The sequence below is a fragment of the Calidris pugnax genome, unplaced genomic scaffold (genome assembly GCF_001431845.1).
Source record: "Calidris pugnax isolate Ruff unplaced genomic scaffold, ASM143184v1 scaffold20, whole genome shotgun sequence".
In the NCBI taxonomy this organism is placed as follows: domain Eukaryota; kingdom Metazoa; phylum Chordata; class Aves; order Charadriiformes; family Scolopacidae; genus Calidris; species Calidris pugnax.
The window spans coordinates 8453958-8476947 of record NW_015094510.1 but is presented as its reverse complement, the minus strand read 5'-3'; the positions used below and the strand labels follow the sequence as shown (position 1 = coordinate 8476947).

At 36.1% G+C, this 22990-nt stretch overlaps 1 protein-coding gene across 2 annotated transcripts in view; it reads right to left on the bottom strand.

The window, feature by feature from the left end:
• Positions 1 to 22990, bottom strand: part of DIAPH3 (diaphanous related formin 3) — a 234753-nt gene that overhangs the window by 189186 nt on the left and 22577 nt on the right. For both annotated transcript variants that reach the window (XM_014965690.1, XM_014965691.1), the window contains 7 exons: positions 21102 to 21275; positions 15205 to 15309; positions 8798 to 8928; positions 4608 to 4682; positions 4455 to 4524; positions 3934 to 4070; positions 3363 to 3468 (listed from right to left, as the gene is read on the bottom strand). In XM_014965690.1, the coding sequence (XP_014821176.1) occupies positions 3363 to 3468; positions 3934 to 4070; positions 4455 to 4524; positions 4608 to 4682; positions 8798 to 8928; positions 15205 to 15309; positions 21102 to 21275 (798 nt within the window). The remainder of the gene's footprint in view (positions 1 to 3362; positions 3469 to 3933; positions 4071 to 4454; positions 4525 to 4607; positions 4683 to 8797; positions 8929 to 15204; positions 15310 to 21101; positions 21276 to 22990) is intronic.

The window sequence follows — 22990 nt, the reverse complement described above, 5'->3', positions numbered from 1 at the left end:
TTTTTTAACTGCATCTCTGTATGCCCTGGCAACCCTTGTAGTTCTCAAGTGGCATTTGTCCACTTTTCCATCTCTGGTACATGAGAGATGCCTGGCTGTATTTGTATTCTCAAACTATCATCATCCATCTTTTCGTGAACCAAAACCATTTAAGTATGCTTTCCATCATTTTGGATTTTATTAAAGATAAAAGGGAGAATATCCTTTGCTTTCAACAAATGCAAAAACTAGATACATAGAGCTTTCACTAAAAGTACAAAAATCATCATATTGAGGCTTTTTATATATTCAGCCTTCAAGTACCAGAAACGTTAGTCAATTCAAAATTGAAAAGGTCAGTTGTTAGTGTCAAACTGAACTGCCACAAAGCAAGCCTACATATATCAAGCAGATAATCAAGGCAAGTGTGCCAAGTAACTGACAACTGTAAGCTTCTGTCTCATTAAAACACTGTCAAATTAACCACCAGGTCAATGTCATTGTTATAGAAGTTTACTACAGATACACACGAGGAACCTTGATTTTTCTGGTCTTAAAAAAAGAAATCTAGCAACCATTTGTGGAGTCCGAAAAAAAAAACCAACCAAAAAAAGACTTTCATCAGAAAAACATTCAAATGGAAGCTTAAAAAAAAAAAAAAGAGAACTCTTATTAAAAGCTTCTATGTCTACATAAAATACAACAAATTAAACAGCAGAACTTTACCTGTTTTCGAGAACTTTAGGGTAACGCTCTCAGTAAAGCCAAATCAATATATTTAGCTTAAGTATTGCAATTGTAACATTTAGAGTAAATTCTTGCAAAAATACCTGAAGTAAAAATCTGCTACTACAAGAAATTTATGTCTAATCCAGGAATTCAGACTCAAAAGTTATCTTACAGTCTACACTTTCCTTCTGCAGTCCCTTTCCAGTCCCACTATAACTGCAGCTCAAAGTTTTTTCTCCCTCTCCTTGTTAATCCTAACTCTAGGCTGAGCCTTACACAAAACATCCCAGCCAGTGCCCAAATAAAAAATGTTTACTCTACAGTTCTCCTCACAGCCCCTTTCCAACCCAACTCCAGCCCTATCAATACAGGTCTCCTTTTTGACCCTTAAAGGCAATTATTATGATTTTCATACATTAACAAAATCACAAATCCGAAAACAGAAAATTGGCAAATTTTTATTCACTAAGCCAGAATCAAGATCTGCTACATGAAACCAGTATCAACCTGATATAATTTTAAAAACAGTCAACAAATGAGATATAAGAAACAAAATATCCTGTATTTCCAACCAATAAAAATTATTGCTGGAGGGGAAAACCTTCCTGACCCTTAAGTTGACTGACTGAGGTTCCTAAGCAACTTTGATTCGGTTTTCATTCAAAACTTTAACTCAGTGTAGTAAATCCACACTGACATAAACAAATGTTTACAAGATTAAAAATAAACAAACAAAAAATCAAATTAAAGAATCACCCTCTCCTCAGTTATCACCTCACCTGACAAATTAAACCATGGCTAAGTATTCCTACTGCCAGAAAACCAAGCAGTAATTCAAAGATTAATGGTTAGGACTGCAAGATTTAAAGTAAAGGAAATAAGAATAATATTGCTATCTGATCTCTTGCTCAGGACAGAGAACACAAGGATACTTATGCATACTACAACAAAAACCAAACAAAAGTAACAGAAGACAACCATTTCTGCATCAAATCAAAGTAACTGAATTTAACTGACTTTATGCTGGACAGTAATTTTCTGTCTCTCTCATCTTTATATGATATTCCCTTAACCTCAGTTTAGCACTCCTAGAATGTGTATTCTAGAATGTACCTCAGAAAACAAAGTATTTTGTATTTTGGTAATTTGGGTTAAAAAAAACAAAAACAAAACAAAAAAAACACTAAAGCCACAAAACACAGTTTGTTTACTCAAGTTATACTACAAATTAATATCTAGACTACTAAAAAGGGCTAGAAAGCAACTTACTCAGAAACTACAAATAAAAAAGGTAAATAAATAAAAAGCTCTATTCTAGAATGAAGAGGCATGAAACCACATAATAGGAAGCTGAAGATGGGAGCAGCAAGGGATGCCATCCAGAGGGGCCTTGACAAGTTGGAGAAATGAGCCCACGTGAACCTCATGAAGTTCAACATGGCCAAGTGCCTCAACCTGCATTTGGGTCAGGGTGATCATGAATATAAGAGCAGGTTGAGTGATGAATGAATCAAGAACAGCCCTTCAGAGAAGGACTTGGGGATATTCTTAAATGACAAATCAGGTATGAACTGGCAACGTGCGCTTGCAGCCCAGAGAGCCAATGGTATCCTGAGAAGTTGTGGCAACCCCATCCCTTGAATTGTTCAAGGTCAAGTTGGTTGGGGCTTTGAGCAGCCTGATCTAGTGAAAGATGCCCTTCCATGGCAGGAGGGTTAGAACTAGATGATCTTTTTAAGTCCCTTCCATACCAAACCATTATATGATCATAAGACAGAAAAAGAAAGGAGGGACAATTATGCCACTGTTACTGGCATAATTCAAATACAAATGATTCTCCACCTTCAGATATTTATTTATTGTTAGCTTTTCTGTGAGACACGAAACAAACAGCAATCTTTACTGTCAGACAGGGACTATTTAATACAAAAGGTGACAGTGGAGTAACACGATCATTTCTTTTAAACTTGAGATTCATCTTTTACCATTTTTCTAATATTCACAAAAAATGACAATTATAAACAGCGTTCAGCTAAATTACATGAAAATCAATGAGTTAATATTTACACTCTTAGACCAATGATTTACAATGATCATTCAAATGCACTGTAATGCTTTATGTCTTTCTGTGGTAAATTCCACATCCAATGGAAACAAATTGAAAATAAGGTGAAAGATTTCTTTCCTCGGACTCTCTGGGTGCAATTTTATAAAATCATAAAGTCGGCACGAGGGACACATTTCCTGCTGATTTAGACATAAACTATAAGAAACAGTTGCCTAAAAACTTGCTTTTTTACTATTACTGATTTTTAAGTTTCAGCAAATATCACCAGAAGTGAGATAATCTTTTTGCACCTGAATATATGACTTATGCTTTATTTTTAAATGCTGTATAAATTTAATTCCCAAAGCCCGTAGGATTTGGGTGAATAGAAACCAACAAATTAACCTGGAACACTCTTCTGTTTCCCAACACTGCATCTTCCCACAGTGCATTTTGAAAGATAACATTATGAACAACATTCCAAAATTTGACCCTTATTTGAAAACAGTATCCCTCCTCCTTTTTATTGTAATGGCTTGTTGAATACAGAAAACTAAGTAACACTATTTCCACTTGTTGCAGAGGTTTGCGAAAAAAATGTGCTTACTTGCAGCTGAACTGAGTTATCCTGAAGACCTTCTACAATAGGAGAGAATCTGTCAACATTCTTTTCCTCTGCTGCTGCTGTTATAGCTTCCAAAATTTTTTCAAGGCTGTAAGAAAAGAAAAGCACTTAACTCAGGAGAGGTATTTAATCTGCTGTCCATTTGTTATCTGAAGAGCCATGTTGCCAAAGTGTTCACATGCCTCAATTTCATGTGTACAAATTTAGGAGGTTTAAGCATTACTTGTTTCCTTTGGAGACTTTTGTAGCCAAAGAATGATTTACTAGATTACAATGGTTAAGATACCTTAAAAGTAATGCCAAAAAATGTTAAGCAAAAGAATGGCTGCATAACTGCTTCCATCTAATCAGTACATCCACATATGAAAAAGAAAACTCATATTGATACGACCATAATAAAAATTACAGTTAAAGGTATTCTGAAAACTGACAACATAGTACAGATATTTCTTTCAAACCCAAGTTGAAAATGTTGGCATTTCATTCAGGTATAACTATAATTTGGGATATCATAAAATTACCTTGCTATTTCTGGCTAAATACAAGTACTTACATATTTTCCTCTCCAACAATGCACATTGCAGAAAGGAGCTTAACTATATCTGTCATCATGTTAGTTTGCTTGGGATCAATTGCTTTGATCAGCAACAAAAGGCTTCTCTCTTCTCCCAAAATTCTTTCCAATCCATACTAAACAACAGAAAAACAGTTGTTAAGGAGAGTTGGAGGGAATCCAAATGACTGTATTGAATATCTAGTAAAAGACAACAACAGTTCCCTCAAGTAACTATTTCAAATGACATTTAAGTCTGTCAAATGCTTAATTTAAAAAAAGGAGAGAAAAGTCCAAAACGGGTCACTTACTCTGTAATGAGGGCATACATCAGCATCAAAAGTTTACACTATTCTCTGAGTGTATTTCTGCAGAGAGGAAGTGGCAGCAGAAAGAACTTCAAACTACATCTGAGCAACACACTACTTTTCCAAATTGCACAGGCTTATACCGACTGATCGTGTACGTTATTTGATTGAACTGTAGCAATTCAGATTCCCAGATTAAATAAAATCCCATACCTTATTATTCATGAAGGCTCTCAAGCACTGTATAACCTTATGCTGACTCCTCTTCACAACTTTGTCCTGGCTGGATAAATAAAAAATTTAGTGTAATTAACTGGTATTTACATGTTGAGACAAGCTGGCAATTTTATATGAAGCCATCCTTACTTTTTTGTTTCAACCAATCTTTCCAAAACATCCAACAGCAGCCCCAGACCTTCTCGGCCAAAGTTTTCAACCCAGCTAGGGAGAAAGAAAAAAAACACATTAAAAAAATTGATATATCAACGACTAATTACAAGGAATTAAAATCGTCAGCATAAATAAAAGCAACAATAAAGAAATGTCAGCATAAATAAATTGATCAGAATTACTAAAAAAAAATACAATATTTGTTTTATTTGCATTATAGCCTCTCCACTGTTTTCTGGTTTGTCTGTTTACATGCCATTGTACACATTGGGTAAAATGTATTTATCATCACTTAGGAATACTAACCAGAATATTTAGATACTCTTATAATGGTGGCACCTTACTAGTAACAACTAATAACCTATTCTGTTGGGAATAACACAAAGTATATGCAACAGCTCTTTTGAAATACATAGTTCCTCCAATCCCATCATAGGATGGAATTATTAAGTTCTTCATATCTGCTTGATACAGAACTGTAATGGACTTAGGAAGAGAGAACCAGATCAGATGATTTTATACATTTTTCCCCTAAGAGTCTGGCAGAAATGCATTTTCTCCTTCTTGGATGGATGTTTTGTTCTAAAACAGATAAGGCAAATAACTGTCAATTGGTTTTGGTATAACTGGCCATATCTGACCTCAAGATGATCCTACTAGACATTTCTTAGCACATTTTGTCTTAGACAAAATCGTGCACAGCCACTTTGTCATACATCCAGCAGCTGAGGCTGCTGAGAATGATCACGTGCCTAAAATAACGTTACGTTATTACTGACCTTTACTTCCAAAAAAGAACAGAGAATACTTACACTATCCAGAGGAAACATCCAGTTTTTTGTCAGTCTGACAAAATACCAAGATATCAGTGCCTCTATTTTCAATTTTTTAAAAAGATCCTCTTAATGAAAAGAGCTAAGTCTGCTGTAACTATTTCTAAAGGCAGAAAACTAGTTGTCTGTAATACTATGTACAGCTGTATCACTGAACCACTTTTGATGAATTGTGTCGGCAACTCTAAGCCAAAACCACCACATTTATTTACCTGAAGAACAGTGACCCAAGATCAGTGGATACGTTTTCCTTTAGAGGCTTTATTTTTACACTGACGGAAGATAAATACTACTTTTTGCAATAAGGCATAGATTGGAATACATCATTATTTAGGATCAAACTACTCAATATCACTTGATTCAGATTTTCTCCGTGAACTAAAAAATACGTTTTACAAAAATGACTAATGGAAAACAACGTTGTAGAACCAGTTCTTGCATCAGAAACCGAAATGTCAACAAGTTTAAAAGTTAAAGCGATTGAAGTATAGTATTTGGAAAAGCAGCAAAAAAACCCTAAATTATATATTGTCAAAAAGATCACAGCCCACAAATGTGAAGATTGTCAGGCAAGATCCAATCTATATTTAATTCTCATCCTGTTAAAAAAGCATGAATTTATTCTTAGTCATTACACATGCACGAAATAAAGCCCCAAAGTTTTATCAGTTATTTCTCATTGTCCATATCATATGAGGCTGGAGTTAGAACTAAACGTGGGTTTATAGGAGCTGGACTGGAGTTCTGGATTAATGTGTCAAAGCAAGTTCCTACTCAAAGAACTGGCTGCTGATAGGAAAATCAAGGGCACTAACATCTGCATCCAATGAACATCGACTACTGTTATTCATTAGGAAGAAGAGGACATGGTTTAAAAAAAAGTTTACTTCACAAATTGTTAGTATGAAGAACAGCATCCTACTGTTATTTTTGTATTTAAGCCCTATGGGAGAACTTTAGTTTTTACTAAGGCTATTTTAAAATGCTCTGTTTACGTCTAGCAAAGTCTATCTTACCAGCCTTTTTCAGCACCACTCAATCACCAGAAGACTGTTTCAGAGCCCATATGTTCTATTGGTTGTGATCCTTCTTTTGATTTGTTGACTAAAATGCATTCATGGACAAGTAGTAGAGTGGGTTGTTTTTATGAAACTGCTGCCTACTTAAATAGCTCTTCTCTGGTGTTTTTGCAAGCCACAGGCAGTCTCCTTCCAATTCAAACTTCACAAATTCAGATCTATTCTTAGGCCATAAATCCATTAACTTAATAATGAGCTTCACTCCAATCCCAGTATTAAGAGTTCTTTTATGTTGTCTGTTCCATTCTGCCTAATGTTTCAAACTGAAGTTAAATATTAATAAATTATGGTCAAAGCAGGACTTGGATTCAACTGTCCAATTTTCTACCTACCATAGTTTATATTGACTGAACAAAGTTAAAAGCCAGTGTTGCAATCCAGAATTAACTGTACTAATAAGTTAAAGAAACTCATCTCTCATAAGTATCAATGCAATACTTAGACACCAACAATGCATCATACCCTTCTAGCATGCTTTGGACTGACATAAAATACACTAAGCTTAAGAAAATGAAAACATTTGTTTTTTTCTTTTCTTCGTGGACAAAAGCACTTGCTCTCTTCTGCATACTCATAACGTATCTACAGATTTCTAATCCTTTCCTTACTAAAAGCGAAACATTTGGGGAAAACCTACGTAGTCGAAAGTTTCAAAATATTTAGTTGCTGTAAAACTTTAAAGTTTCTGTACTTTCTTCTTCCAGATAATATTGATCATCAGACTTTTGGTATTGATCACAGTCCAATTCAACTTGCATTCTTTATCCAATCTCTGAAGTACAGACCAACACCAGTCTCCTATAGCTGGCCTCCAAATTCCTTACTTTGATGCCATTTCTCCATCTTCCTCACCTCTTCATGTCTTATCACGTTGTACCGTGCTGTCAGGCAGAACTAGCACCTCACAAAGATCCTGGGGTTTGGTTTGGTTTGTTTTTCTGAGGGAGGGGGATTAACTTCTCCCCTGGTATGTGGGGAAGGCACAGTAAAGGGGGTCACATACAAAAAGATGAAAATATCCAGTCATATCAAGAAAAAAGTGGAGAGATTGCTCTAAACTTAAATTGCCAAACATTTCATGCATTTTGTGTTTCTATTTCCAGATGCATACTAATAAGTAAAGTTTCCTTTGTTAAACCAACTTAAGTAAAATTAAAAAAAAAAAATCTATGGCCTTGTGGGCTGTTGTTTTGTTGTTTGTTTGTTTTTTTATTTAAACAAAGTAGCAGCAGCAATACTGCATCAATAAGTAGCTTCGCAGTCATGGAGCAAGTATATCTTCTGCAAAATGTTGTGTCAGAAAAACTCAGGTTAACGTAAAGTGAATTTCTTCCCATGTGAGCATTTCAATTCAAAACTGAATTAATAGAAGGAAAGAAGCAAACACCCATCCAGAAAACCCACATCAACAACTCTGCCCTGCCAGATGCAGAAAGAAGTTGTTTAATCCTTCTTTAATCACTCACGTTCCGTCAGAAGCATCCCAAACATTTCATTTATATTATTTTTACTTAAACGCAAAACAGTTTTCTAAAATCATGTGTTCAACCACTGGCTTAAATAGGAAGTCTAAAACAAAAAGGTTGTAAACAGAATAAAAAAAAATAAATCAAATAAAGCCAGCACCCACAAATCAAGTTGCATGGATCACATCAAAATTAAACATAAAGACTAATACCAATGTTTGAGTTAGGATTACTGAAGAGTTAGCCTTTTTTTTAAAAGCATAGGTAAAATAACGTGTTCTCTTCTGTATAGATAAACCTTACAGATACAGCAAAAATTACTAGAAGACAGCAAGGAAGAAAGCCTAAAGCACACTGGACAGAAGGAGGAGCACATAATTAAAAGTATCTATTTTTTCTGGCTAACAAACTTACATCAAGGTTCCTATCTCCCATTATCTATTACCCTGGCAAAGCGAAACGGTTAAAGAGTTAAGAGAATATTTCAAAAACAATAAAAAAACATTTTGACTATTCAGCACTAGAAAATAAACTGCAATAAACTTGGTTTACATTCTCTTAGCATTAGCTTTATTACTTTGTACAGATCAGTGAACTTCACTGAAAAACAAGTCTACAGAAGGTACGTAATCAATGAAAAAAACAATAAAAGGTAGAATCATTCACTAGTGCATACACATGCATTAAATGGAAAACCTTGAAACATGCACATCTATAGATCCATTAATTTTAATCCATTAGGAAATAAGAATACAATTAATCTTTGCAATATGTGTTAATGATGTTACCTGACAGGATTACTAGTCAAGGACACACGGAGAGATTCTAAGCAAGTGACTAGTCTTTCATCTGTTGACCCAGATTTTAATTCCTGAATAAACTCTTGGGCTGAAATCTTCCGACTGTTCTTGAGACTTCCCTGAAATAAAAAAAGCATTCATTTTTCATTTGGCGCACATAGAACTCAGATAGATTATTAATGGTTAACCTTCATTTCCGTCCCTTGAAAAAACAGAGAAAGAGAGACATAATTTAGACCTAAACCAGTAACTCTTTGTTGTCCATCTACTACATATGCTAAATGCTGACTAAAATTTTGTTAATTTATGAACAAATGTATAATCAGTAGTCAAAAGCAGCAGGAATCAAACGTGGAAACCTATCATGCACACTTGGTGAAATACAATTTTTGTAATGCATTAATTCTGTTTATGCATTTCAAACATCTTAATGTTCAATACTCAGCAGAAGAAAAAAAAAAACCAAACCAATTCTCTGGTGCTCAGAAGAGATCAGATCACGCATCAGAAGCATGACTGCAGTCATACAGGAAGACAGAGGGGAGAACCAGTGCATGCACCAGAAGAGTACTCAGGATGTTAATGCAGTAACATGAGTTCTTACAGATAATGTTGTAAAACTCTTTTCCCTTAAAAGTCCTTCAGATGAGAAGTATATGAGACTGGGATTATAAAAACAGACTAGCTTTAGCCCTTAAAGCTAAAGCAAAAGAACTTAAAAAATTTTTTTTAAAAGAAAAAAATACTTTTTTAGAATCACTAAAGTTCTAAAGATAAATCTCAGCTCCTCATGTGTTGCATTTGTCATCTATAAGCAAGCAAATAAGACTATTGAGGCAAAAACTTAAGGACATTTACTCAACCTTCCCAAACTTCGAGTTTGGATTTTGCCTTGCTTTTTGGGTTTTGCTCTTTTTGGCAAGTGAGGAAGGAAGTGAGGACATGGAGAACAGGGAGATAGAAAGGAAAATGCAATGGCAAGGTAATGCAGCACCACAATAGATTTGTGGAAATAAAATGTTTTCTGTTTCAAACAATATAGGTTGAACAACAGTGACTTCAACTCATCATTGTACCTGTGGCATCAAATGTTGCTTAAAATAAATTCAAGATATGAATGATTCTTCTAAAGCATATATAGTATCCATTGTTTTCAACAAAGCAATAGTTACAATGAACTAATAAAGTTCTATAGTTTCCAATTAAAACAGCAAATGTAAAAGGCATTGACCCTATTCCTAAGAGTATCCTCCTCTCCTTTTTTTAAGTAGCAGCAAAGAAAAAATTTGTATACAGTGGAAAATAAGAAGTCTACTCCACCTAATATCCATTTATGATATGAAAAAGGATAGATATCTAAATTCAAAAAAAGAGGCATAAAATGGGTTATACAACCTGTATTTGACTTCATTGAAAGAACTTCTTGTTTGGAGAGAAGCAGCACAACTATTCTGTCATGTAGCACTAAAGACGGTTACTAAATAATATTTGATTATCTCGTGGCTTAAGTCAGGAGCTGAAGATAATTAGACTTGCAGTGCAATAACAGCTTGAAATTATCCACTGTAAATGGTGAGGCAGACTCATTATGTTATTATACTGAGCTTCACAGGGAAGATGTTTTCTCACTGTGGTAGATCCTCAAAGTGTTGAAAAATAAACTTTTCTCCTCCTGAAGTAGAAGATCATGAAATAGTTTCTAGCGGAGAGGTGAATTTAAAAACTAGGAAGAGTAGCTGACAGACCAGACTGCTGTGCTGCCATTCAGAGGGACCTCAACAGATAGTAATCATAGAATCATAGAATGGTATGGGTTGGAAGGAACCTTAAAGATTGGCAGGGACACCTCCCACTAAACCAGGTTGCTCAAAGCCCCATCCAGCCTGGTCTTGAACACCTCCAGGGATGGGGCATCCACAACTTCCCTGGGCAACCTGTTTCAGTGCCTCACTACCCTCACACTAAAGAATTTCTTCCTGCTATCTAATCTAAATCTCCCTTCTTTCAGTTTTTAACCATTTCCCCTTGTCCTATAGCTACACTCCCTGATAAAGAGTCCCTCCCCAAAAATGGGGAGAAATGGGCAGGGGAATTTCAGGGAGTTCCACAATAGGAAACACTAAATCCTGAACCTGGGGAGGAATAAAAAAAAAAAAAAAAAGAGTCCTGGTGGGTGTCAAGTTGACAACAGGGAAGTGCATCCCCAGCTGGTCAAGGCTGGGGATCCTTTCCCTCAGCTCAGCAATGTTGAGACAAAGCTGGAGTACTGTGGCCAGTTCTGGGCTCCCCAGAATGAGAGACATAGACATATTGAAATGAGTCCAGAAAAGGCTGGGACACAGTTACAAAGTCACCTGTTCCACAAGGAGAGGTCGATAGAACTGGGATTGTTTAGGCCCAAGAAGAAAAGGCTGAGGGGAACCCGATCAGTGAAAGGACGAAAGGCACAAATTGAAATACAGGAAATTCATTAAACAAGACAATCACAAACTTCTCCCCTCTACCCTTATTTTTTAATTTTTTTTTTTAACCATAGGGCTGGTCAAGCACTGGAACAGGTTGCCTAGGCAGACTGTACAGTCTCCTCTGTCAGAAATATTAAGAAATGGACTAGATAAGGCGTCGGACAAGACAATCTCAAGAGGTCTCTTCCAGCCTCAATCATTCCATTCTATGACTTTCTGATAAGAGAACACTGGGTGACTGCTGGGGGCTATGATACCTCTCTGGTCCAACTGTATCCAACAGATTTGAGAAATATAAGTTCCAGATGCCAAAAAACAAACTACTGCCAGGAACCACCCTGAAAATATAGCTACTCTGCTAATACCCACAGTACCAAGTACCACTCATTCATAGTTACACCAAGGTTCTGCAACATAATAAGAATATGATACATCTGCCAGTGCTTAAATAAAATGAGAGCTGCATTTGGTACCAATTGTGAAACTGATTATATTAGCTATATTTCTGCATGGGAAAGCTGCTTAAGTTTAAAATGCTCGAGTTGACTGAGAAACAGGAAATATCTTGAGGCATCAGTGCCTCTAGAAATTTAATTGCTCAACTGAAAAACAACCGGTCTGTGAGCAGATGCAGTCTGAAGTCAGCATTAATTAATTCAGTTAAAACATTACAAGGGAGTAAGCTGCACAACAAAAACGAAGTCTTGTGAAGAAAACTCACTTTAAAAACCCAGTGTGCGTGTGTTCAACATATAGAGCAGCAAAACCTACAGGAGAGTAACATTATAGCAATGCTGCTTTTATTTCCACTTGAGTATTAACTCCGTAACATGGAAATTTGTTTTTAAATTTTTTCTAGACTGGAACAACAGGTCTTATCATTCTGAGAATGAACAGTTTTCTGCACAATATGCTGTTAATTTCAGGGAGTTCGAAGAGGCTTAGCTAAGAAACAAAATTACTGAACAGAAAGTTGATTCTGTTCTACATCAAACCAGGATATTATGTGTTTATATGTAGAGGGTGATAAGGTCTCCACTCAGCCTCTTCTTTTCTAGGCTGAACCACCCCAGCTCCTTCAGCCTCTCCTCATAAGACTTATTCTCCAGACCCCTCACCAGCTTCGTTGTCCTGAATGCCTTCGTTGCCATTCAATTTAATTTAAGATTTCCAAGACGTGATGGTTTAAACAGTATGTGATATACATCTCCAAGATAATGTTTTTAAGAAGAAATAAGGGCTCATCTAAACACTATACATTACAAGAAAACAAGAAAGTACAAGCAGAATACTGAAGTATTTGAGCAGAATTTTTCCAAGCATGAAATTTTTGCTGTCGTTAAGATTTTCAGTAATTAGTGCTAGCATCCCAAACCCCAAGGCTGTTTATTCTTAGCAATTCAGGAGGGAGCCCCTCAACACATTATGAAGAGTGATGGTAACAGCATACTTACAGACAAACACGAACAGAAGCATGTTCTCAGCCAACTGTTTAAGAAATCTCTAGGCAAAGGGGAGTGAGATGAATGAGCATTAGATGATGGATATCAGTAGAACTCTGATTACTTTTAAGTAACTTTGAGTCCTGAACTGATGGATGCATTTTAAACATCTCTTGCGTATGCAGAGGTAGGTCACAGCATTCTACACTTTAATAAGCACTTGAGCATAGCCCCACCAAACCCAGCATACTGATGTATCTAGAAATTAATAGAGATGTGCTTTGTGAATATTGGAACGTTCTGCATTTCTAAGATGATGAAGCCACTTGGATCAACAAAGGATGCTTCATTTTCAGTGATTAATTAGAGGTGCAGTCTCTTCTCTTCATTTTAATAGTTTTTGTAATGGTAACTGCTTTAAATGAAACCTGCTCAGTACTCTGCGCATGAGGATACTTGTCCCAACACGATATAACTAAGTACCTGCCTCCTTAAAGTTTGAGAAGTATGAACTATCAAAAGATGTTACTGCAGTATCACCTGTGGAAAGAGAGACAGGGATGGGGTACATCATATTCAGGAGCTATATGGCACTTCAGCTCTTCTGAAAAAGTATGACACTAACCAAGTCACAGTACAACAAAACTTAGCCAAATTCCCTGGGCATGCAGTGCATTGCTCTCTAGACTGAGAAGGCACTTGGACAGTGCCAGGCACTAGAGACATGAAAGAGCACACCAGGAACAAAGAGTTTGCAAGGGCAAGAGGAGTTTCCCATCCCAGTACCTCCAGCACCAAGCTGAACTCATCTGCAGCACTACTGGACCAAACAACTGAATCTATGCATCACAGAAACAGCTCCTCCCAGTTATACAATGAGTGAATGCCATTTCCAGTAAGGACACAACAGTAGGACCAGAGTTCAGCAAAGACAAAAGTTTGCTTCCATGAATTAGTCTTCAGTGATGTCCCACAGCAGAAAGGGGGATAGGTGTGCTGGCACCGGAGCAGGGAATGGAAAAGAAAAACTGCTGTTGGGAGGTTTATGAAAACATGTAAGACAACAGTGTGTGGGAACAAATCACTGCCCCGGGTAAGGAAACACATTCTTCAGAGCAACAGAAAAAATGGCTGGTTTGGGCATCGTGCAAGAAGTTCCATTGCCAAAAAACATGTGTGATGACAACCAAAGACAAAAACAACATATATGTATTTCAAATGGCTCTCAGAAGGGACTGATGAAACCTACTCTGCTATAGGCTTCAGTTCTTTGCAAGTATTAAGTGTCAGGAAGTAAAGAGCTAACATGAAAACTTATCTTGAGAAAGAGTCTTAACATCACCATCATCACAGGGCTAAGATTCCAGCAACAGATGCCAGATGCAGTGACTCTGCACAGCCAGACATGTCCTATTGTCACGTTACTTTCTAGATCAAACAACTGAGGTCTTCAAATGCCTGTGGACACTAGGGGTGTCAACAACATTTAAACCTTGCCATGCTGTTTTGGGCTGAGAAACTTCAAGAACGTTGGGAGATTTACTAGCCTGAGGTTTCCTGATTTCACATAAAATCTCTCTAAAAAAGGAAAAACAAGCTAGACCTCCTAATCTTCTGGCACTAAGGAACTTTTATGCTGTAGAAGGACTAGTAGCTATGATAAGCTCATCTTAAAACAATCTCCAGACAGTCCAGTCCTGCAATAGGCAGCTACTTTCCTAAAAGTGCTAGAGCACAACACTAATAAGGTACACCATTTAAAGTAGACAATAAGATAAATACCTCATTTAAATTATTATATTTAATGTCTTCTTTTCTCAGTATTTAGTTATAATTACATATGGACAATTTTTACTGATACCTCTACACGCGTGGAGCAGTGAGAGTCAAAGAATCAAATACATGAATTCTAAAGCAATCAAAAGATCTGAGGACAATATTAACACTGCAGCATTTAGCACTGGAGTCAGTACCCACTTTGAAAAAACTAGAGTATTTTTTTATGCCAACTTAATCCTTAAACTGCCCAGTACACAACTCCTTCCACTTCTCTAAAGTCAGTAATTATTACAATAAGTAAAAAACAGATACTAATTGGGTTCACACGCAACGCTTTCGTTATCAGCTACTACACAGCATCACAACATGAATTCTGAACTGAACCCAAGTATGAAAAAGGCTAATCAGGTAATTCTTTTTCAACAGTGCTAGAAAATTAAAAAGGTTGCCATCAGAATTCTCCAACAAGTTTTCTGCAGAATCTTTCCACCTCAAGTAATAGCCATACCTTTACCAAAAAGAAATGTTGTTCTGTGTACAGAAGACACATCTCAAGTATGAGATAGTGCCTTTTAAAAATGTCTGTGTCTATGAGAACAAAGAAGTAGTTAGTCATAAGAATGCAACATGCAGGCATTACTTATTCTCACTAAAAGGAAATAATGTAAACGTTAAGTAACTTTTGATGCCTTCAGAGAATTTTACTTACAGACTTTGAGGCAGTGCTAATATATTGCATCACCATTTCTTTTTTGGTATTAAAATCCTTTTCTCTCAATGGCATCTTCTTGTCTTCATTTAAATTCATATCTTCCTAGAATGAGATGGAAAAAAAAAGGTGTAAAAAGTTTTAAATGTAATCCAGCAACACAGCTGTTTAACTAGTAAAGACTGACTTTAAAAAATAAAGACACAAAAATATGAACTTGAGCAACTGAAAGCTGTTGTACAAATAACTTTTCATAAACTAGTTGTTACTCAAAACCATAAAAAATACCTTTGTCCATCTTCCCTAGTGACTCAGACTAGAAAAACCAGTCAACCATGCCAGAATAAACATCACAACCATTACTAGCATAATCTCTTCTTAGAAATCACTTGATTTCACACAAAACGTGCACTAAACTACAGAAAAGCAGTATTTAACACTTCCTAAAACATTTCTAAATTTCTTCTAAATTTCTACGTTTCAAACCAGTCTCTTAGAATGATCTTTTTAATGATAAAACAATTTGTTCCATAATTCTGTTCCTCAGTTCCCAAATACTTAATCCAGCGCAGTGCAATCTGCTTTGTCCTGAGAGTAGCTCACAAAGTAATATTCACCTTTGCAATAGGAAAGCCCCAAATCCTTGATGATTTGATCATTAAATCAACACTTTTAACAGTTATCAAAACACCATCACAATTCATTCATTCCAACATAAACCCAGAGGTCAAAAAGAGCAGAGGCAGAAGAACCACATTCTAAGCCATACAGCAGCTATTCATTGACATTTCTGACACAGGGAGCTCTACTGTTCCAGCCTAGAAATGCTCTGATAGCTCCACATCTGTGAGAAATGACGTTTCCTATCAGGCTGGAGTTAGACACACACAAACACACGAAAAAAAGCTTTAAAAAACAATTTAGGCACACACACAAGAACATACAGGATTAATATGGTCACCCAAGCTTAGCAAAAATTACTGCAGTTATTTTCAGCTGACACTCACAAAGTGAATCACAGAATGATATGGGGCTGGAAGGGACCTCTGGAGATCATCTAGTCCAACTCCCCTGCCAAAGCAGGTCTCCCTAGAGCAGGTTGCACAGGAACATGTCCAGGAGGGTTTTGAATGTCTCCAGAGAAGGAGACTCCACCACCTCTCTGGGCAGCTTGTTCCAGTGCTCTGACAGCTTCAAAGTAAAGAAGTTCCTCCTCATGTTTAGATGGAACTTCTTATGTTCAAGTTAGTGCCCGTTTCCTCTTGTCATGTCACCGGGCACCACTGAAAAAAGACTGGCCACCCACCCTTGAATCCCCACTAGCTTTAGGAGAAGCAATCCTACAAAATCAGTGGGTAACCATCTTGATAGCAAAGCTCTTTCACTGAGTCAGAAATCAATGACAAACAGCAAGCAAACTCATAACCTTAGAATTTTAAGGAAAAAAAACTGAAGTCCAAAATTCTATATTATACTGAAACTTAAGTTTCCTTGTCTTTCGCTAGTTTTCATATTGAATAGGATAGAATCAAGCACAGTTTCTAGGAACATTTAGAGTTTTGTATAAATCCAAGCTGTGAGAAAACATCACAGAAAATGCTTGACTCCTTAAGCTGAACTTTAAAGTACAACTAGGGCAATTTTGTATAGATTCTGGATGTTTTTCCCCCAAACTTACTATTTCTTTTCCTTAAGGACTAGAGAAAGTTCCTCACTTCCGTCTAGTATGCATTTAAGTTATAACTTTACTTATTATTTATTAAATTATCGATAATCTTGTATTATTTATTTGATACTATAGAGTGTATTTATAGCCTCGAATTTATATATTTCATACAATAAATACACTTTTATTATTTGATTTTTTACTATCAAATAAGTACAGGGTGCATGCTATAAAAAGTTATTTCATTCAAGCAGTAAAAATACAGTCTTTTGCCTCCTTGGCAGCAAGCTTGCATATTCGTGTTGCTTCCTACATCCAAGAGTAAATGCAAAACAACTTTGTCTAAACAAGCTGGAAGAAAGGAGGCCACACATAGTTCAGTATTTTCTCATAGCTCTGTTCTTCAAGATAGTGCATTCCTTTGATCAAAAAAAAAAAAAAATCATAGACAAATTATTTGTTTATGCCCAAATCAAAATTCTAGCAACACGTAAGGACACACATATTCCTGAATACTCTGCAAGTTGTCTCAAATCAAATATCAGGGACATTGTTTTTAAAGAGCATGCTGCATTTTCTAGATTTTCTTGGATGAAAGCAAAACACGGAATTACTATGACTTACTTAACGATGGGAAACCTACTGTGATCCAAAAACACTGCATTGACTCAAATATCCATACTAAAATAAAATTTGAAAAAATCCACAGGCTTAAATACACATACATTAAAAACACTGTTGGGACCATATATTGTATTCAAAAAGATCATTTTCTTCCAAGACAATAAAAAAGTGGAAGGTCTTTTTTGCATGTGTATACACCATTTGGAAAGAAGTGAGATATTTAAAGTTATCTGTTTCTATCAAAGCTCAGAAAAGTCACTGCAGCTTTTTTGAGGTGAGAAAGAACACACAATGAACCAGAAAAGGTAGTGTCTTTAGCATTTCAAAATCAAAAACCTAGAAAAATACTACACCTTTACATTCTCAACAACTCTTTCCTTAGCTTAAAAGTGGGAGGGAGGAAGATAAGGGAATTGAAATTAAGTCAGATTGCCAAAGATATTATGATATTGGTATTCCCTCTAGCCTTCCATTTGTTATCTTATATTTTTACAGGTATTTCTCATTTTCCATAATACTGCAGTTTAATTAATTATCTTCTATTAAATGCACAACAACATATTTATGACATTCTTATTACCAGGCAACACTTCTGTTGAGATACACAAATGACAACCCATACTAAAGTTACTAAAAATCAAGTCCAGCTTCACATCACCAGATGAATTTGGTTTTTTCTGCAAGTTCCAATAAATGTCTTTGGAATGCCATGCCTCCTTTCCACAGGGATACAACTGTATAGCACTACTGGCTTCAAATGAAAATACACTTTACATTTATATTTAATAAAGGTAGCTGTATTTTATTTAGTACTTAAATCGTATTTTTAAAGTCTACATAAACAGAAATGTAAAAACACTGAAACCACCAAAGTATTCCATTTTAAGTCTCACAGAAGTATATGGCTGGGTCTTTCTTGATGTTTTCTGAGAGTTATTACATCTTCTGTACCTTGCCTGCAATATACCACACGTTGGGGTTTTTTTTATGATAACATTGAAATGCATGTATATCCTACCTAAGGGTGAAGGGAAACAAACAAAAAAACACTTTTCACATTAGCCTGTAGCTACTGCAAAGTTCAGTCTTCTCTTTAAAGCAGTTTTTCCATTTTTTCAATACTTCTTGTTTTATGTTTTCTAGAAAATAATTTTTGAACTCAAATAACAACCAGAAAACAAAGGGGTTGTTTTTCCTGGGGAAAAAAAATAAATCTAACTTGTAGTCACATTTAAAAAAAAAAAAAAAGGGAACAAAAAACACCTGTCAGTACAAACTATATTCCACAATCCTAGATGTAACTGTTGTCTGTCTGCATGCGTTACTGCATAATTTGTGCCTGCAAAGTAATTTCTTTTTTGTTGTTTATAACAAATAAAACATCATTAAAGTAATTGATTTATACAGATTAGAAGTATTCAGCAGTACAGAGAGCACATCAGATGTGGCTTACTTCATAAAATACTTCAACTCCATTCTTTTATTTCTTCGTAAATCATTTAAAGTCATTCTACAGGTGAGCAATAATTCTTTGGAAAATAAGAATGAGTTATTTCACATGGATATATTCCTAGTGGCATAAACAGAAATGAAAGGAACCAAATGACAGTTAATTACTAGCTTTAACTGTGTGGTTTTATGAACTCTTTCATAATTTTTGCCATCAAAACCACACCAGATGCCACTGAATAGCATTGGGAGAAGAAACTTTAAGACCACAAAGGTGATCAGAGGGCTGGAGCACCTTTCCTATGAAGACAGGCTGAGAGAGTTGGGGCTGTTCAGCCTGAATGAACAAAGGCTCCAGGGAGACCTTATCGCAGTTTTCCAGGTACATAAAGGGGGCCTTCAGGAGAGAGGGACCCTTTACCAGGGAGTGTAGTGACAGGATGAGGGGTGATGGTTTTAAACTGGAAGAGCATATATTTAGTTTAGATACTTGGAAGAAATTCTTTACTGTGAGGGTGGTGAGACACTGGAACAGGTTGCCCAGAGAAGTTGCGGATGCCCCATCCCTGGTGTTGTTAAGGCCAAGGTGGATGGGGCTTTGACCAACCTGCTCTAGTGGGAGGTGTCCCTGCCCATGGCAGGGGGGTTGGAACTCAATCTTTAAGGACCCTTCCAAACCAAACCATTCTATGATTCCAAGAAAGCAGCATGCATCCCCCAAAACATAATGTGACGCATCCAGTGAAACTCCAGAATTTAGAGACTGCTCCCTTCAGTACTAACCAATTGGCTATTTTTCTTTTGTGCAGAAATAGCTCTAAAAGCTTGGCTACAACATTCAAAATGTTCACCGCCCCACCCTGCCAAATCACTTAATTTGATCAGAACAGCAAACTAGAGGCTACAATATATAATTAGCTATGTAATCTTCTGTGACTAAACTAGTTTTATTCCAGTCTATTCAAGTGTGGATAATTTGAAGAATCCTTTCTGTATTACATGTTATAGCTAAAATAACACTGATAAACTGTCTTCGATAAACTACTTTAAGTGCTTTGTTATTCAACGATATTAGGAAAATATTCAAATTATCCAGGATGTCATCACTACCTTAACATATTTTTGCAAAGCAGTTATAAAAATGGAATTAATTGCTTGAGGATACGTGGATATATGCACTTCTGTTTACCTAAACACACAGAAGAATGTTTCTGAGGATTTATTGAAAGTTTCCATTTTTTATGGCATAGCCTCAACATAACATACTATCCTATACCAGAACCTCTGTGGGATGGTAGAGAAATACAACCTACGCTTACGTAGCAGGGGCTGTGCGCAGGATGGCATATCTTCAAGTTTTATAACAAAACCTCTCCCATTTCCTAACATTTAAGCAACTGCTATTCACAGTAAAATTTCTTAACAGAAGTAAAATATCCTAGACACTGAGGTATACCTCTCGGCATCACTCTCCTTGTTAATGTTCTCCTGTGCTCTTCATATTGCAGTCACTCTCTTCTCTCATGGTCATTCCATGTTTAGTTTTCCATTGTCCAAAATGTCATCATCATCATCATGACAAAAAACCTCAACCTACTGAGGTGCTACCAATGCCATATGACCTTTCCAGCAAGTGGCTGCTCTTTTATAGCACATCAAAGCTGACAGCTAAGGAAGGAAGCAAATTTGAGACTGCATGTGCAGGCAAATGCTGCTGTAGAGGCAAGAACCTTAAGTCTTCTTTTGTGCAAAAGCCACATGGCATATAAATTCAGAACAAAACCCTGCTGTGACATCCAAAAGCATAAAAGCCCCTTGGAAAAGGGATTTTATGGTTATGATGATTTCCGGTCATCTTGAAGGAAAGCAGGTTTCCTCATTTCTCATTCCTTCTCAAAATCTGTTGCTTCATCTCACTTCTAATGATCATAAACCTTTAGTTCCCATTTTAAAAATATTTAGAGAAAAAACTTGTCAAACTAATTCAAAGACTTTGCTCCCTGGGAAACACCCTAAAAACCACAAAATTACAACTCATAACAACAATAATATTAATAATTCAGGTAAATAACAGAACATGTGCACAAAAGAAGGCCCCACCTGTCAGTTAGCCACGTTGCCATTCTTTAAGTGAAAGAAATCAGCGTAAGACTCTTACCATCATTTTTTCAAACAGTGCTATGATTTCTCTTTCCGACATGGGTTTTGGACCAAAATCCTCCGCATCCATAGGTGTGGATGACAAATCTGTAGAATGGGACTGCTTCAGATGCGGCAGAGGAGGTCTTTCCTTTTTACTTCCTGGAATCCTTATACTGGCAAATCTGTCCAACTGAAAACAGAAAAAGTATAGCACATCACATGCTGCTTCCATTCTGCCTAAGTCTATTAAGATAGGTGTTCTTGGAAGCTAAACACCCTTACTTTTCTGTGGTAACTTGCCTGTCATTTAACTGTCTTATTTTAAAGGGTTTTCCTAAAGATACATATAACAGTCAGTTGCCTTAGTACTTGAGTTAACAGACCAAAATCCCATTACATTATGGAGAAATCATGCAGAACACGATACTTTTATGGCAAGTTTGGAGGAAAAGATATCTACAAAACCAATTTATGAAGAGTTCTTCCCAACCACTACATCTAGAATATGAAAAAGCAGGCTTTTTTACCAAAAGCATAGTTTTTAAATGTTTTTGTTACTCAAACAGCTGTATTCCTGAGATTGCGATAGAATATACAGATATGCAAAGAAACTACATTTTATTAGAAGACAAGTTAGCATAACTAAGACACTGTTCTATTTATTTGGGGTTTTTTTATTATGTTATCCAAAACTTAGTGCCTTTTTGTGCTCCAATTATTTAGAAATTCATTTAGGAGACACATAAAAACCACCAGCTCCTTCATTAAAGTTAAGTAGGATACACTTATGGTTTCATGAATAACCCTTAGGACTTATCATCAACACAAGACAATCACTCTGACTTTATCTTTTCAAAAAGCCCCACTAAAAATTCTTTGGAAAAGTGGTTTGGGTTGTGGGTTTTTTTACTGGTTAGATATTTATCAACTTTTCCATAAAGACTTACTCAGGGAAATTGTAAACATTTTCACTGTTAGAGGTTGTGCATTTTAATGTATATGGGCAAGGACCAACAGAACACAAAAGCAGCTGACATACTCAATGAGATGTGCTAAATCTTAATCATCTTTGTAACAGCCTTTTGAACAGATGTGAACAGCAATATTACACTTGTCAACACAGAAGAAAGTTACGGTAGCATTTGATGTATAAGAGATTTTGGACAAGATTTCCACCATATCAATAGACTTACATCTTTGAAATGTTATGCAAAAATATTCTGAGGCTTCAATATATCTTGAAGATAAGTATCTTGAGATATGACTTAATATGTACATCAAAGTTACTAACTAAATGACAAGAAAAGTTATTATAGCGCCTGTGGAATCAAGATCAGAGAGAGCAAAGAAAATTAGTAGCAAAAATTGGGTACAAGTGTTCCACTCTACTCAGAGCAAGAATTGACTATTAGACATCCATGAAGAGAGGTTTAGAGGAAAAACAAAAAGACTTTAATTCTTCCTGTTCAAAAATTGAAAGGGAACAGTTTTTGGAACATAGAAATAGATTGTAAGCCACTCACAAACAGATGGTTGTATAACATGCAAAAGCAGAAAATTAATATAGCATAAACATAAAAGAGCTCAGCATGGATGATGGGGCCCTTCAGTGTCACATCAAACCAGCAGGCAATGAGGAAAGCGCACTCTACATGAATAATTACATAGGCAAGACCCAGGAAGGAATAGAATGCAATAAAAGCAAAAGGGAGGGTAGCATCATTACAAGTGAAGTATAGAGCCAACAATGGCAAAAATCATCTTGCATCTTGACCAGACAGCAATTTCCCTTCCCGTCTTTAAAATCAGAAGACTATGGCAAGCATAGGAAGATGAAGCCAGATTGCAAACAGCAATGACTAGACTGGAATGTTAAAAAAAAAAAAAAAAAAAAAAAAAAAAAAA